This window comes from Mauremys reevesii, linkage group 27 (genome assembly GCF_016161935.1).
Source record: "Mauremys reevesii isolate NIE-2019 linkage group 27, ASM1616193v1, whole genome shotgun sequence".
Classification (NCBI taxonomy): domain Eukaryota; kingdom Metazoa; phylum Chordata; order Testudines; family Geoemydidae; genus Mauremys; species Mauremys reevesii.
In genome coordinates, this window is record NC_052649.1 from 7,041,879 (window position 1) to 7,058,223 (window position 16,345).

At 64.5% G+C, this 16,345-nt stretch overlaps 1 protein-coding gene across 1 annotated transcript; it reads right to left on the reverse strand.

Moving 5' to 3' along the window:
• Positions 1-4,170: 4,170 nt before the first annotated feature.
• On the reverse strand, positions 4,171-15,649 carry NR1D1 (nuclear receptor subfamily 1 group D member 1). The gene is made up of 8 exons (XM_039516624.1): positions 15,173-15,649; positions 9,264-9,596; positions 8,823-8,911; positions 7,628-7,772; positions 6,478-7,106; positions 5,528-5,713; positions 4,950-5,160; positions 4,171-4,588 (listed from the first exon to the last, which is right to left on the reverse strand). The coding sequence occupies exons 1-8, from the start codon at positions 15,219-15,221 to the stop codon at positions 4,389-4,391; spliced, it is 1,842 nt and encodes a 613-aa protein (XP_039372558.1). The 5' UTR covers positions 15,222-15,649; the 3' UTR covers positions 4,171-4,388.
• Positions 15,650-16,345: the final 696 nt, after the last annotated feature.

The following is a 16,345-nucleotide window of genomic DNA, read 5'->3' on the forward strand; positions in this document are numbered from 1 at the left end:
CAGCTCTCCTCCCACTGGGTGATGCTTTTCGTAAAGCCCCAGCTCCCGGAGTCATGGGGTTGGGGGAAACTTCAGCTTTCACTTAAAAAAAAAAAAAAGATTTTTCTCTCTGGTGGTTGCCGAGAAAGGCTAGAAACCAGGAAGCGAGTGTGGCTTGGAGGGCAAGGAAAAGGGACCCGAATTGGATGAGGTAATAAAACAGCTCCTGTTTGAATGCTTGGGGCTGGCAATTGGCTTCAGAACCCGGCAGTCTCTTCCCGCCTGTCAGTGCTCCGGCTTGGCACCGAGCAGCTGGCGCAAGGCTGGTGACAGGCGCAGCATCATCACCTGTTCCTGGTCTGTGCCAGAGGAAGGGGGCTAAAAATGGGTCAAATTGGGGCTGGTTTTGATTTCTGCAAACCCCGGGCGAAAGGCTGGTTCTGATCCAACCCCCCCTCCCCCAGTGTTGGGGAGGGGGGTTCTGATTCTGGGGCCTCCCTATAAACCCACGGAGAAGCTGAGACTCCTGCAAGCTCCCCTGCCCCTCCCAGGGCCCCCGGTTCAAGCTGCAGTCAGGGAGCCCTGCTTGTTCCCCAGCACTGACGGCAGGAACGCTGTGGGGGCTGGGGTAGTGCTTACGAGTGGGTGTAGGGGGACAGAGAGCGACTGTCCCCCCCATCACACACAGCCCTGCGTGGGTGCTGCTCTGCCGCCCCGTGCCCCTTCCCCTGCCGCGCTCTGCAGCCGCTCGCTGCATGCGGGCTCCGGCATCGGGCATGTCAGCTCAGTGACAACAGGGCTGCTGATTGCGGGGGGCGGGGGGTGACCTCGTCTCCTTGCACTGTTGGTGCACAATGTCTTAAGCTCCTAGGAAACATGTGAAGTCCCCACCCTGAGGCAACACGCTGCCTTGCTCACCTCAGCGCTGCTGAGCAGCTTGTCTAGGAAATAGGGTTTGGGGTGGGGGGGGCATCAGGAATCTTCAGCCTCCCCTGCCCCCCCGTCCTGCCGGTTGTTTTGGTCTTTGAGGGTGGGGAGGGGAGGGGGCTCCGGGGGTGTCTGCAAGGTGACCAGGTCCCTGGCTGGGGGCTGTGCCAGCTGCCAGGGCCTTCAGCCAGGCCAGATGCCCAAACACTAATGCGCAGAGCTGGAGGGGCCCGGCTGCCCACGGGTGGCTGTCGAGGGAGGATCTAAATCTGGCCCACCCTGCCCCTCCCCCGGTATGAGACACCCCCCCTCAGCCAGCCCCTTCCCCCACCCCCACTAGCCTGGCACAGGCCTGGGGCTCCCTGTGCCCACGAGCGAAGCAGGTTGCACGGTTCTGGCCCGGTTCTGCGGCCTGACCCTGGTGGAGGTGGTGCCAAAGGGCAGGGGACGGGGGGAGCCGGCATCCCCACTGCTCAGGGAAACAGCGCCCAGACCCCGAGGGGGGCAAAGGGCAGGGCCTTGACAGGGTCCTGCTCAGGGTGGTGGAAGGGTTGGGCCGCTGGCCTGGTCCCCATTGCAAACCGTGTGGGTGTGCGCGTGCCTGTTTGCACGTGTGGTGTGCATCGTTGCACGTATGCCCATTTGTGCAAATACACGTGCATCTGTGAGTCTGCATGTGCAAACATGAGTGCATGTGTGTGCCCAGGTCTGGACACGTGTGTCTGATTGCACATGCATCTGACCGCTAACCTGACACACTTGCTGCTCTGCGCCATTTCTGCTCTTCGCATCGCAGCTTTCCCAGCCACCCCCCATGGCCTGCTCCCCTTGGCCAGCCAGCGCCGCTCTCCTTGGGGCTCGGGTGTGCGAGGCTGGTGGGTGTGAGCAGGAGTGTGTATGCACTGGGGGGGTGCTGCACGCTGGTGTGTTTGTGCTACACCTACATATCCCTGCAGCCCCGCTGAGACCCCCCCCCCAGCCCCAGGGCTCAGGCGGGGATGCTCCTTGGGGGTGCAGAGAGGACGATCATGCCCCCATGCTTCCCCCCTCAGGAGCTGTGCCTCAGCCCCACAGCCAGCCAGCCTGGGGGGAGGGGGGCTCGGCCTGGGGGGGTACACCAGCTAACCCCCCCCCACCCCCCCCCAACCTCCCCTCTTCCCACCATTTCAAAGGGGCGGAGAGTCTGCAGGAGCCTTCAGACAAATCCATTCCCCGGGGGGGGGCCCTCCAGGCCACCCCCCCACCAATAATTGCTTGGAGGGGGCCTCAGGCATTCAGGGCTCAGACATGGTGGGGGGGGAAGGGGGCTTGTCTTGTGTAAAACGCCCCCCAGCAGTGGGGGCCGCGACTTCACTCCTGGGGGACAGGTTCAGTACCAGCCGCCTGCACACACACACACACACGTGCACAATGGGGCCCCACCCTCGCGTTACACCCCAGGTTTGTGGCTGGGGTCCATGCTGCCCCCTGCTGGCCATGTTCGGCTGCTCCCGCCGGGGCGGCTCCGTCTCATATCTGTTGGTCTCCGTTGCAGTTGCACGTCCAGTGACGCTATCTCCCCCAGTCTCTGCTCCCAGAGGCCCCCCCAGCCCCGCTCCCCCATTGGGCAGGCAGTGGTATGACACCCCTGCCCCCCCCAGCTCCCTGCTCAGGGGCAGGGGGGCTGACCCCCAGAGGGGACCCTATTTAATGCCAGAGGCAGCCTGTGTCCGTCCCCCCCCCCGCCCCAGTATTTGGTCACCAAGCACATACCTCCTAGCTTCTGGACCTGGTACCTCCCTCCCGCCCCCACGTAGCGCTGCGGGGGGCTGGGGGGAATGGGGAGCAGCTTCAAATCCAGCCCATCTCTAGAGACAGTGAGCTCGCTTGGCGCTTTGGGGGGGTCCTTCCCTACTGTGTCCAGTCATCGGGGGGCCATCCCCCCACCCCATGTACTATGCATTGTGGCTCTCGCGGCTGCGGCAGCGTGGAAGGGCAGTGGCAGGAGTTACTGAATGTATGTCGGCGTTTGGGTCTCTGTGCATTGGGGGGACGGGGGCTAGGGGGGCAGGGAGGTGAGACCCTCCTTACCCTCCCCCGTGCCCCACAAGGGAGGGGGCTGGGCGGCAGAGAGCTGCTGCTGTACATGACAATCACAGTGTCTGTGACGTGCGATTTTAAACCCTTTGTGTTTTTGGTCAGGATTTTAAAGAAAGATATTTTTATGGTAATTGTTGCTGGTCTATTTTACTATATATTTATGTAATAAATATATGATGAAAAACAACCACCCCCACCCCCACCGCCCCGCTGGCCTCTGCTTTCTGTGTCCAGCCGGGAGGGCAGGGGTGGGCGCCCCGTCACCGCAGGAGGCTGCAGAATTTGGAGTGAGAGGTGAGGGGCAGGGGGGCATCCCCCCCCCAGGGGATACTTGAGCCAAACTGAGGCCGGGAGGGGGCGTTTCTAGCCTGGTGCTATGAGTCGTGTGGTGGTAACGAGGCCGGGGGGCACTGCAGCTTGCCTGGGGGGCAGCAGGCCCCTGGCAGAACGGGCCTGCGCTGCTGGGGCAGGCGGGCAGGGGCGCATCTGTGCATCTAGGACAATGCTTTTGCCCTGGGCCGCCCCGACGCAGTGACTGCGGCTCTGCCTTTGGCTGCGGGACGTGGGGATGGACACACAGGCACCCGAGGGCGCAGCCAGACCCCTCCCTCCGTGAATCTGCACCCTCCCCCCCCCCCAGGGATCAGCCACTTGCATCTGAGGAAACCAGGGCCCAGGCTGAATCCAGAGTCCTCCCCAGCACGTGGTGTGAGTTGGGTCCGGGGGGTGTAGGCAGGATAACCTGCCCCTGCAGCCAGTGCGCCCCATGCCCTGCGGGACAGGAAGGGTGGCTCGGGTGCTCTGCAGCAGCCAGCCACGTGCCCGGGGCCGGCGTTCAAGGTGCTGAAGCCGACAGCTGGGGCAGGCCGGTCACTAGGCTGGAGTCGCTGCAGGGCCCGGCGCCCCAGGGAACTCCCCAGCTCGGCAAGCGACTGGGAACAGAGCCCAGGACTCCCAGCTCCTGCTCCACTCGGCTCTGGCCACTGGCCCTCCCAGCTGCAGCTAGAGCCACCGGGGGCTCCCCCCACCCGAGCCGTGCCACCGTGTCCTCTCCCTGTAGAAACCAGAACCCAGGCATCCAGCTCTCCCCTCCCCCTTAGCAGTGAGCAGCAGGCGGGGTGCCCTCGCCCCAGGGCAGGAGCAGGGGCCCGGCTCACTCAGGAAGGGACGGTCCAGGCCAAGGCGTTGGTTTCAATATATTATTTCCCGTGTGGCTCAGACAGAGCTGGGCTCCAGCCCTCCACGGGGGGCAGCAGCGATAGAGAACACGACTCCAATATACACAGATCACTATTTACAAGGGGGGGCCGCCCCAGGGGCTCTGTCCTGGCTGAATCAGCAACAGCAATAAGAGTCTGGTGGGTTTCTCTGCGGAGGGTCCCGGGGTGGGGGCCGGGGGAGCCCTACTGGGCGTCGATGCGGAAGGAGAGCAGCTTCTCCGAATGCATGTTGTTCAGGGTGCGCAGGTCGGGCAGCTTGAGCAGCAGCTTGGTGAAGCGCGAGGTCTCCGTGGGGTGGTTCTTGAGGATCAGCGCGCGCAGGGCACGGATCAGAGTCTCCTGCAGCTGCTCCACCGACGCCGTGTTCTCCATGCCAGAGCGGTCTGTCGAGCGGGGCGGGGGGAACACACCGTGAGTCGGGGGGAGAACACCAGCAGCCCACAGCCCAGCCTCCCCGCCGCACCAGATCCCAGCCTCCCCATGCACCAGATCCCTGCCTCCCTGCTGCACCAGATCCCAGCCTCCCCAGTGCACCAGATCCCAGCCTCCCCAGATCCCAGCCTCCCCAGTGCACCAGATCCCAGCCTCCCCAGTGCACCAGATCCTCCCCAGCCTGAGATCGCAGCCTCCTGGCACCACTCAGATCTCTGCTTCCAGATCCTGCTCCCCCAGCAGCAGGCAGTGGATGCCCGGGCCACACGCCCTCCCTCTGCCCTGTGGCTCAGCCGGGGGCTCGCGACCCACCTGCCGAGACCAGCACGACGGCGGTGAAGAGGCCCAGCTCCTCCTCGGTGAGCTCCAGGGAGCCGAGCTTCTCGCTGAACTCGAACATGGAGCTGAGCAGGTCGCCCATGCCCATCCCCCACAGCTCCCCCAGGCTGTAGGTCGTGCGGCTCATGAACATCACCGTCTGCTCCTTCACGTTGAACAGGGGGGCGAACCGCACCATCAGCACCTGGCGCGGGGGAGACGAGAGCGGTGACGGCCAGGCCCGTGCACCCCGCCGGCCACGGGGCTCCCCACTGCCAGCCGGGCAGGGCCACGGACCAGGCACCTGCGAGCCGGAACAGGGGGCAGGAACCAAGGGCACGGCCGCCATGGCCTGGCACAGACCCGGCAAGGCGGCGCTGCCCTCCTGGTGGGCCAGAGGGGTGGCCACGGGAACGAAGGCCCGGTGGGGCTGCCCCCCTCCCCTAAGGAGAGGGTCCCATTACGACCGCAGGGCAATACCCCCGAGGGGGCTGGCGGCGCCGAGGGGCCCCTGGGAACCGAGCGCTGCCAGTGAGGGCAGCTGGCAGGAGAAGCGAAGGCCCCGGACCTACCTCGAAGGTGCCGGCTTTGAGCAGGGCCACTTGGTCGTGCTGCGACAGGTCCTTGAAGCCTGGTATGTGCTTGGCAAACTCCACCACCTCCCGGACGGCGGGCGTGAAGCTCAGCGAGAAATCCTCCCAGATCTCCTGCACGGTGTGGCCGCTCCTGCCCTGCGGGTGCGCGTTCATGGGGCAGGCCTGGGGGGCGGGGAGCGACCTCAGATACGGAGCCCCAGACAGCCCCACTCCTTGTACCGGGGCCACTGCACCAGATCCCTGCACCAGATCCCAGCTTCCCTCCCTGCACCAGACCCCAGCCTCCCTGACTGCACCAGAGCCCCGCACCAGACCCCAGCCTCCCTCACTGCACCAGACCCCAGCCTCCCTCACTGCACCAGACCCCTGCACCAGACCCCAGCCTCCCTCACTGCACCAGATCCCTGCACCAGACCCCAGCCTCCCTCACTGCACCAGAGCCCCGCACCAGACCCCAGCCTCCCTCACTGCACCAGACCCCAGCCTCCCTGACTGCCCCAGATCCCTGCACCAGACCCCAGCCTCCCTCACTGCACCAGACCCCAGCCTCCCTCACTGCACCAGAGCCCTGCACCAGATCCCAGCCTCCCTGACTGCACCAGAGCCCTGCACCAGATCCCAGCCTCCCTCACTGCACCAGACCCCTGCACCAGACCCCAGCGACTGGGACCCAGCAGGAGCCAATCCCTGCACAACTCCTCCCCCTCTTAAAGAGAGAAAAACCAGTGACTCTGGGGCCTAAATGCCACATCCCCTTCTGCCCCCAACCAAGGCCACCTCAGCTCTGCCCTGCGAGGGACAGGACGGCTCTGATGTTCTGGCCTCAGAGACAAGACAATTACTAGTGATTAGAGGCTAAAAATACCCTGAGGCGTGGGGGGGGGGGCTCCCAGCTGGAACTACCCGCGTGGGGCTCTGGCACTCACCAGCAGGATGTCCTTGGTGCCCCTTTGCCACGGGCAGCCCTGGCCTGCCGGGGTCTCGGCCTCCTGGGCCAAGGAGGGGTAGCCGGTGGGGCAGAGCCGGTGGCTGTTCATGTTGTTCTGGTTGCAGACGTTGGGGGAGCTGTAGTGCCAGGCGGGGAAGCGGGAGGCGTCGGGATGGGGCAGGTTGTTGTTGTCGTGGCGATAGAGGCTGTTGCCCTGGTAGCCATTGGCACAGCAGTGGTTCTCCCAGTTGAGGGCGTTGTTGTCGCAGGGCCGTGGCAGCGCCGTGCCCAGCTTGTCATGGGCGTAGATGAAGATCTCCCTGTGCGCCTTGGTCACCTGCGAGATGACGTCGTCCATGGCCTCCGTGGGGCTGGGGGAGCGGGGGGGCGTCAGCTGCTGGGGGAACTGGGAGAAGCAGGGCTGCTGCTGCTGCGGCGGGGAGCCGGGGAGCTGCTGCTGGGGCTGATGGCACGGCAGCGGGTTGGCAGGCTGGGGGTGCCCCAGCGGGGAGCCCTCCGGCGGGCACTGCCCGCTCAGCTGGTTGTTGGCCATGTTATTCATAGCACTCTGCATCTCCGCCAGCATCCGCTGCTTCTCACGCTTGGGGATGCGCCCGAAGCGCACGGCTGCAGAAACGGGGGGGGGTGGAGATTAGCATCCAGCAGGGGGCGGAGCAGAGCCTGACCCGGGGAGCCCAGACTCCAGCAGACGCCCCCCACTCTCCGCAGCTGCGCTGAGCGACCCAGGCGCCTCCAGACCACCATGCACCAAGGCAAGCTGATCTCCCCAAGCCACCCCCCCTCGCAGCCACTGACACACACCCTGGCCCAACTCAGTGTCCGTGAGGCCAGCCACATGCCCAGGAAAACAGGGGAATCGACAGTGACCTCCTGGCTGACAGCACTGGCCCTTTGAAGCAGGGATTTCATGGACGTGCAGCACCTGGCGCAACAGGGCCCCAATCCCTGACCGCAGCCTCTCAGGCACCACAAATAAAGGGGTGTGGAAGATGTGTGATTTGAACAGTGCGTAGAAGCCAGACATTGCTACGGACATGCCCTTATGGAAGGGGGAGGGGGGAACACCACAGTGCCGGGGGCAGCCTGCCCTGCTCCCCTCAACTCCCCCACGCTGGGTGGGAACTCACCGTCCCGGGACATGCCGACCGACAGACATTTCTTGAAGCGGCACTGCTGGCACCGGTTCCGGTTGATCCGGATGATGGAGCAGTTCTCGTTTTTCAGGCACTTTTTGTACTGGATGTTTTGCTGAATGCTGCGTCGGAAGAAACCCTGAGACAGAGAGAGAGAAAGAGATGGGGTGAGCCGGGGGGAGGCAGAGCCAGGCAATCTCAAACAGCAAGGAAGGCGGACGATAGAAAATAGAAAACGTTGTGAGATGCAAGGCCCCGCCTCCGTGATGGAGCTCTGCCCTGGGGGCTGGCCACATGCTCCTCCACGCTGACCTGCCACCGGGGGGGTTCGTATTTGAGAAATTGTTTCCGGCCAGCAGAAATGACAAAGCTCAAGGAAAAAAAAATCCAGACAATTGTTTCCTTCAACTGAAGCTACCTTCAGTGCCAGGCTTACTATGAACAAGCCAAGTGCTGCCCAGTCGCCAGAGCCCTGCCTAGAATTCCCGAGGAGCCGCCGATTCTATCCCCCCCCGATCATCATCCTGACCCAAGAACAATGATCATTGGGAGCCGAGCATTGGCATGCTCCAGCAGTGAATGTTTCTGTTCAGTCGCAGATGTTGGCGAGTTACGCAGGAGCCAATGACAGGCTCGTTCTCCCCCAACAGTGCCAAACCCCCACCAACGTTCTTGGAGAAAGCAAGCGCCTGACCCCAAACATCCAACACAGGCTGCTTTCTGGGCCCCGCCGAGAACAGGGGGGAGAGAAGGGGAAGGAGAAATGAAGCCAAGTTTGAACGGAGGCGACGGAAGTTTGAGGATAGAAATAACCAATGATAAATCCCGTGAAAGGCCAGTGACTGGACATTTTCACAAGTGGCTCGTGACTTTAAGGCATCTCCAGTCAGGCTCCCAAAGAGGCCAGATGGTATTGTGAAATCCCGGCCACTTCAGGGCCCCCGACATCATTAGCCACTTGGGAATAGTTAGGCCTCGTCTGGGGAGGTGTGACGGTGCCAACCATGCCCGAGTCCCTTGGCTGGCTGGAGGGGCAGACGGGGGGTGATACATTAACAAGGTGCTGGGGCCCTGCTCCCACTCCCTCCCCAGACTGAGCCGCTCGGGCGGGAACAGCAGGAGCCCCCGGCAGCGCTTCTGGCCCCTGTCGCCACAGCTCCCCTTGCCCTGTCCCATCCTGCCCCCTTACCTTGCAGCCCTCGCAGGCATGGACCCCATAGTGGAAGCCTGAGGCGACATCTCCACACACTTTGCAAAGCAGAACCATCCCGTTCAGCTCTGGGAGGGGAAAGAGACACCCGGGTGAGCGGCTGCGGCACCCAGCCCTGCCCAGGAGCCAGCCCCGGGGGCAGCCAGGACGTCTCCCTTCCTGCGTGGCGGGCAGCTGTCCTGGGGCCGGTGTAGCGGCTGTGCCCATCGCTGCTCAGACGGGGGCGCTCTCGTGTGGGCACGGCATCCCCAGCAGGTATGTGGCCTGCCATGCTGGGGAGGACAGGGGGTCCAGGGAGGACCCACCGCAAGGGCAGACTGTGAGTTCCAGCCAGGGATGGAGGGCACCACAGGTACCCCAGTGCCCACCCACAGCTACCCCCACCACTCCCAGTCTCCCCACCCCGCCTCCAGCACTCACTGGTGATGTTGCTGGTGGTCTTGCTGGGAGAGATGCGCCTCCCATCGTCCATGGCGACCTGCAGGCCCCCGGGGGAGGTCCCGGAGGAGCCGTACGAGGAGGAGGAAGAGGAGGAGGACGAGGAAGGGGAGCCATCCTCCCGCGAGCCCTGCAGCCCAGCGCCGTAGGGCCGCGAGTCGTGGGTCAGGGAGCCGGTGGGCGACGGCGGGAAGTAGGAGGGGAAGGCCTGCGAGCCGGACTGGAAGCTGCCGTTGGAGCTGTCGCTGCACAGGGAGACGGGGCTCGTGCGGCTGGGCGAGGAGCCGCTAGAGCCGATGTAGCTGATCACGCCGCCTGGGGAGACAGAGAGAGAAGCTGAGACCAGGGCAACGCCGCCCCCTCGAGGTGAGTGCTGGGGGGGCCTCCCCAGACGAGATGGCTCGGGGTGGGGGGGGGGGAAATGGGACACGGGGCCTTTCCCATCTAGGGGGCACCAGCTTCAGTCCAGCCCAGCCGTGACCAAACACTGCTCCCACCCGACGGCTGTGTGGTGGCCCATGCGTGAAATGAGTTTGGCAGGTCTCTGGGCCAGGTAATCACAGCACAGCGAGGGGAGGGCGAGATTTCTATGCCCCTGTCTGTGCCACCCCTGCTCTGTGCCTGCCTCCCCCCCCCCCCGAGGGGGCCAGTCCCCAGCCATAACCCCCCTCCTGTCCCTCCCACACACCCCCATGGAGAAAGTCAGGCATGGAGAGGCCACGGGATTTGGCCTCTGGAGCAAGCCAATGGCAGATAAAGCCCAGCTGGCCTCGGGGCCAGCCCTCCCTCCCAGGAGACTGGGGATTTCGCAGCCAGCCTGCCAGGGTGCCCCGGGGTGGCTGAGACAGGCCCCGACGGTGCTTGGGGAACCTGGAATCCGTTAGCACAGAGCAGCAGGACTGCTGCTGGGGGCACCTGGTCCCCTGCAGGAATCTCTACTGATCCTCGGCCAGTCTAGTGTTACCGGCCCCCCTTCCCCCCGGGATGCACCCTGGAGCCCTCCCTGGGGCATACGCTCTCTCGACCTCCCCCCGCCTGTCTCTGTGCTAGGGAAGCCCTCCCCCGCCCAGCTTCAGCCTGCCAGGTCCCTTAGCTGCAGCTCCCCTCTCTGCACTGCGGAGGCTGCAGCGAGTGCTGAGCTGAGCGGCACAGGTAGAAAAACGCAGCATTGCAGCAGGCATGCCAAGGTCAGGCAGCGGCAGCGCGGGTGGGGGGAGCAGCCGGGGGAGATGGGGAGCACCGGAAATGCAGCCCCTCCCTTCAGGGGTTATGCTCCTCGGTCAATAACACGCCTAGAAAAACAGCCCTTGATGTTTCGGCTGGTGGGTGCGCACAGGGGGCTGGACAGAGGCTGGGTGCGTGTCTGAGCGCAGGAGGGGTACGTGGGGCATGCATGGGGGGCTGTATGTGCATGGAGTGTGTCCGTGTGTGTGTGTGTGTGTGTGTCCATCTGTCCATCCACGCCCCACACACACATCCCCCCACCCCCGAAGATCTGGCTACCCTTTCTGGGCCCTTCCAGGCAGCCAGGTTTGCGGGCACCGCCGGTGATTTGCAATTACCCACGTCTGTCATGGCTTCCTCCTCGCCCTGCTCCCCCATTTCTTTCCCCTTGGGACTTTGAAATGCTCCAGCTGCCGCTGACCTACATCTGCGGGCTGGGGAGGGAGGCTCAGGTGGGCCCCCAGCCACACAAGGGAAGGGTTTGAAGCACTGGGGCAGGCAGGCAGCCAAGGGAGCCAGATCTTGGGCACCGGGAGCTCGGCCAAGGGGGCCCTGGGAGGCAGGGATGGGAGCAGGTGTCACGGCCAGCAGCACTGTGGGGGGAGGAGGGGAGGTTACTGGGGAAAACCCAAACCACTTAAGAGGAAAAACTACAGCGATAAGGCAGTGGGACTCCATGCCCTGCATCTGCCAAGCCACGAATACTGGGGAGACCAGGAAGCCTCCTGCAAAAACAGGATCATTGCAAAACTGACCACAAACAAGCAGGGAGGATCACGTGGGTGATCTGCTTTTGCACCAGGTCTCATCCCTGTTGGTCATTATTCCCTCCAGCCCAACAACTGCCGCTCCTGACCCTAGGAACGCAGCCAGGACCCAGGTCTGGATCACTGAACTCTCCGCTCATCCGCCCGGGAAGGCGTACGAGCCACCCACACACGCGGCGTCTGCACGAGAGCGGCTAATGCCAGGGGTTAAGTCGCTAAACGCTCACCGGGGAAATGTTCACTTAGCCGCTGTTAAAAGCCCAGGAGCGCCAGGTGAGGCCAGCGGGTTGTAAAGCCAGCGGGCCGTCTCTGCCCCTCAGCTGGTGTCAGTGGATATGAAAGTCAAGGTTTGCCAGTCTGCACCCGGCCCAAACCGAGGGAGAAAACTGACTCCTGCCAAGTGCCGAGGCGACAACGCCGCCAGCCCTGCTCCCTACAACACAAGGGGGAAAGAAACTGTGCCCCTAGCTGAGTGCTGTTCCCTGCAGCACCCGGAGACTCTCTGCACCTTGCTGCTTCTCGGCATGTAGGAAGAGAAGGAGACGCTGGATCAAGGGGGAGACCATATCTCCTGCCAGGATTTTTCCAGTGGGAAAAGAGCTCCCAAGAACTATAAATAGAGAATGTGGGAGGAAAACCAGAGCCCCCTGTGAACTGCATTGAAAATCCTCAGCACTGGCTGGCATTGAAGGAGGGACAAGGTGGAAAAATTACAAATCATTTGGCTTTTTTTTAAATGAGGCGTAATCGGGAAGGCTTTGAATTCAACAAGGGAGCAGGGCGGGGTGGGGAATCCCGGCTGAGGCAGAGGGTGCCGTGTATGTGTAGGGACGAGCAATGTCTGCTACGCCAGCCGCCAATCCCTCCCCTCGCTCCAGTCATTCTCAAGCTGCAGCGTCAGCTTTGGTGCATTTGTTTCCTTGTCTTTAAATAGAACAGATTGGGAAACGGAGCTCTGGAAGTAGGTCACAAAACCCCAACCGCTTCCCTCACCACACCCAAAAGCCAGCTCTCCCCAGGCTGCCTCTGGCCTCCGGAAGGGCTCTGCGGACGAGGCTGGTACCTGTCCAAAGGGGCATGTGGGAGGCACACGGGCGGCGGGGGGTGTGTGAAGGGTGAGTGCTGAAATCTCGCTGCCCGCCCAGGCTGCAGGACTGCTGAGGATACCAGCCTCCTGCAGATGAGTCAGGAGCACCTCGACACGTGGCCTGTGCTATTATCACACACGCTCTTGGGGCCAGGTGTCGTCCCTCCTCGCAGGGCGCAGCTGGTACACACACCCGCAGCAGGAGCCAGCCTGGCCACAGGTAACACGGGGCAGTGAGCCCCGTAGTCAGACGGTCATGGTCCAGGGTGACAAAGTCACCATGGCAACCGCTTTGCGCTCCAACTTTTATTCAACCCTTCTTGTGCGGCAAAACTCCCTCCCGGAGACTCGTCTGGGGGCAGCACATGGAGCATGGCTATAGGGCAGAGCGTAAGACACATGCAGGGCTCAGGATCGTAGCCTAGGACTTCAGAGACCCAGGTTCAACTCCCTGCTCTCCCAGACTCATATGTAACCTTGGGCAAGTCCCTTAACCTCTGTGCCAGATCCCATCCCTATGCTATCCTGACCTGCCCCCCTCAGCATAACTACACCCAAAAGTGTGGGGCCCCCAGAGGATGGTGACGGGAGCCGGATAAGAGAGAGGGGTGTAGCGGTCCATCTAGCCCAGAGCCCTGTCCGCAGACAGTGGCCAACACCATGTGCTTCAGAGGGAATGAACAAAACAGGCAAACATCAAGTGATCCACCCCGTGCTGTCCAGTCCCAGCGTCGGTCCAGCAGTCAGAGGCTAGGGCCACCCAGAGCATGGGGCTGCATCCCTGACTAGTAGCCACTGACGGACCTGTCCCCCCAGAACTTATCTAGTTCTTATTTCAACCCTGGCACAACATCCCAAGGACTCGGCTGGGGGTCCCACTGGGGGGAGGGAGGCTCGGCCTGGGGGGGCAGGGGCTCGGCCAGGGGTCCTGCTGGGGGGGCTCAGCCAGGGGTCCTGCTGGGGGGAAGGCTCAGCTTGGGGGGGGCAGGGGCTCGGCCAGGGGTCCTGCTGGGGGGAAGGCTCAGCTTGGGGGGGGCAGGAGCTAGGCCAGGGGTCCCGCTGGGGGGGTTCAGCCTGGAGGGGCGCAGGGGCTCTGCTGGGGGGCGGTGCTCGGCCGGGGGCTCGGCCAAGGGGGGGCAGGGGCTGTGCTGAGGGGACTCGTGCTAGGCCGGGGGGGGTCCTGCTGGGGCGGGGCTCAGCCCGCCAGGGGTCCCGGGCTCGGACTCTGGTTCTCCGCGGCTCTGGCGGCCTCACGTCCCCGCTCCACGTGTCCGGGCCGCACGTGGCTACTCCGCCCCCAGGCCCTGCCCATCACGCTTTGCTCCGCCCCCGCCACGCTATTGGCCGCCGCTCGTTGCCCCGGCGATGGCGTCACCGCCCCGCGCGGCTGCTTCCTTTTACTTTTAAAAGGGCGGGGAGACGCGGCGCCAGATTTCCTGGTGTGACGTCACGGGAGCCCAAGGGCGGGGCCTGCGGGGGAGGCGACCAATAGGAGGGGGCGGGGCGGGGCGGGAAAGGGAGGAAAACAAAGTCCGCACGTGGCAGCGCCGGGGAGGGGGACACGTGAGGCAGGGGAAGGTGGGGGGGGGCGCAGGCGCAGCAGCCCCGGGAGGGTGACAAGGGGGAGGGGTGACAAGGGGGAGGGCGCTGCAGCCCCGGGGGTGACAGGGGGGCTGGGCGCTGCAGCCCCGGGAGGGGTGACAAGGGGGCTGGGCGCTGCAGCCCCGGGAGGTGACAAGGGGGCTGGGCGCTGCAGCCCCGGGAGGTGACAAGGGGGCTGGGCGCTGCAGCCCCGGGAGGGGTGACAAGGGGGGCTGGCGCTGCAGCCCCGGGAGGTGACAAGGGGGCTGGGCGCTGCAGCCCCGGGAGGGGTGACAAGGGGGGGGCGCTGCAGCCCCGGGAGGGGTGACAAGGGGGGCTGGGCGCTGCAGCCCCGGGAGGTGACATGGGGCTGGGCGCTGCAGCCCCGGGAGGTGACAATGGGGGGCCGGGCGCTGCAGCCCCGGGAGGGGTGACAAGGGGGGGGGGCCGGGGCGCTGCAGCCCCGGGAGGGGTGACAAGGGGGGGCGGGATGTCACCCCAGGGAAAAGTGGGGAGCAACTCGCCCCCCTCCGCTGGGGTCACGGGAGCTGGTGGAGGCTGTGGAGCCAGCGGCGGCCACCTGACTCCTTCCGAAGTGGGGGCGATGGCTGACCCCCCTGACCCCCCACCTCCGTCCAGCCAGCACCCCCGGGCCGGAGCCGGAGCCGGGCATTGGGGGCGGGTCTCCCCTAACACCAGAGTAGCGAGGGAGCCGGAGCTGCTCCCTGCTCGGATGAACCCTTGTCCCAGGCCGGGGGTCGCTGCGCTGCTACCCGTGAGCGGGATCCCAAGGACCGAGCCGGGGGCCCCCTCCCCATCCCATAAACAGCGTCAGTAGCTTGGGAACCCGAACCCGGGGCTCCCCTCCCCACCCAGCGGGGGCCCGGGGCTCCCCTCCCGATCCGCTCCACCCAGAGAGATCAGACCGAGCCCCTCCCACTCCCCCGCTAGAGCAGCTGAAGCCACCGTGGGAACCCCCACAAGTGCGTGCAGAGGGGCTCCCAGTGCCCCCAACTCCCCACCTCCGGGGGGCCCCAGAGCACTTCGGGGTGGGGGGCTCGGAGCAGAGAAGTGGGGGACCCGGGAGCCCTCACACCCCGCAGGCAGGAGGACCCAGGGGGCTGGCCGGGGCGCCCACACGCTGCAGGGGGGGGGATCCAGGGGCATCACCCCCACTCCGGAGGGGTCACGCTGGGCTCGGGGAGAACGCGGCAGCCAGAAGGGCGAAGTACCTGTGTTGTTGTTGGAGTCCGGAGCTGCCATCCTGAGGGGCGCTGGCATCCAAGCCTGGCTCAGAAACTCCCTCCCGGGAGCGGGGGAAGCCCGGGGCTGCCCGGCGGAGCCTGCGCTGGGTCGCTGCGGTGCCTGGGCTGGGGGCGCGGGCAGGACGGGAGCTCTGCGTGCCGCCGCCTCTCCCTCCTCGGCAATATTTTACTCTGCCAGGGCTCCGGCTCCAGCCTCTTTGCCTGGGACCCGCCGCAGCTGCGCAGTCTCCCGCACGCGGCTCCGGAGCAGCCACCATGTGATTCCCGGGGAGAGCCTCGTGCCCCAGTGACACACTTTCGGCGAGCAGCGGGCGCGTGAAGCCGGCGGCCAGGGCGCTTGCCCAGCCCGGTGGCTGGCGGGACTTGTAGTTCCCGGGGCCGTGCCCTGCAGCCCTGCTTTGCAGGCGCGTGTGCGGCTGGAGCATGTGAATTCCTGGGGAGTGACGCCGCCTTCGGCTGCCTCCCGGCAGAGATTAGCAGAGGCTGCGACTTCAAAACGTGAGGTGCAGCCCTGCGCTTGCAGAAACCGCCGGCGGCCTGAAAGAAACGGGGCTTGCAAATGGGAGGGGCGTGAAAAACGCCAAATCAAAGAGTGCGTTTGCAGTGGGGAGGTTTTCCAGGGCCGCCGGGACGTCCCCCTACCCCGTCCACACAGCCCCCCCCCCCCTCCCCCGGCCATCCCAGCTCACCTGTCCAAATAGCCCCGGCAAGGAACAGGACTCAGGTAGTGTAGGGGACCAACCCCCCCCGTTTTACCAAAGGCACAAAGTGAGCTCTAGCCTCCACTTGAAATTGCCCAGCCTGGTCTGGTGAAATGCAAAAGAAAATGGGGCAGATTCCTCACGACGCTTTCAAACGAGGGACCCCTCCCCCCGCCCCAGATCTGGATTCCCCGCACTGCTGTGTGTGCAGTAGGTGTGCAGTGCCACGTAGCAATGCCAGGCTAACGCCGCTGCAGCGCTGATGTCGGTCAGGGAGCGTTAACAGTGATGCCTTTGGTTCTCTGGCACATTTCAACAGGCCGGTTGTTGGGAAATAAGTGCTAGCACCTGAAGAACAAGTTGTTTATTGTCCAGCTGAGGAAACGGTCCTGCTGTGGATAATAATCGTCATTGATACAGTCCTTGAAGGGGCAGGAAC

What these genes read in the sequence shown, in the direction of transcription:
- NR1D1 (XM_039516624.1), bottom strand. Translation starts at nt 15,221, where the DNA reads ATGCCAGCGCCCCTCAGGATGGCAGCTCCGGACTCCAACAACAACACA. An exon ending in GACCACCAGCAACATCACCA is followed by an intron (nt 8,912 to 9,263) that starts GTGAGTGCTGGA and finishes TTCCCCTCCCAG; the next exon opens with AGCTGAACGGGATGGTTCTG. An exon ending in GCACCAAGGACATCCTGCTG is followed by an intron (nt 5,714 to 6,477) that starts GTGAGTGCCAGA and finishes CCCGCCCCCCAG; the next exon opens with GCCTGCCCCATGAACGCGCA.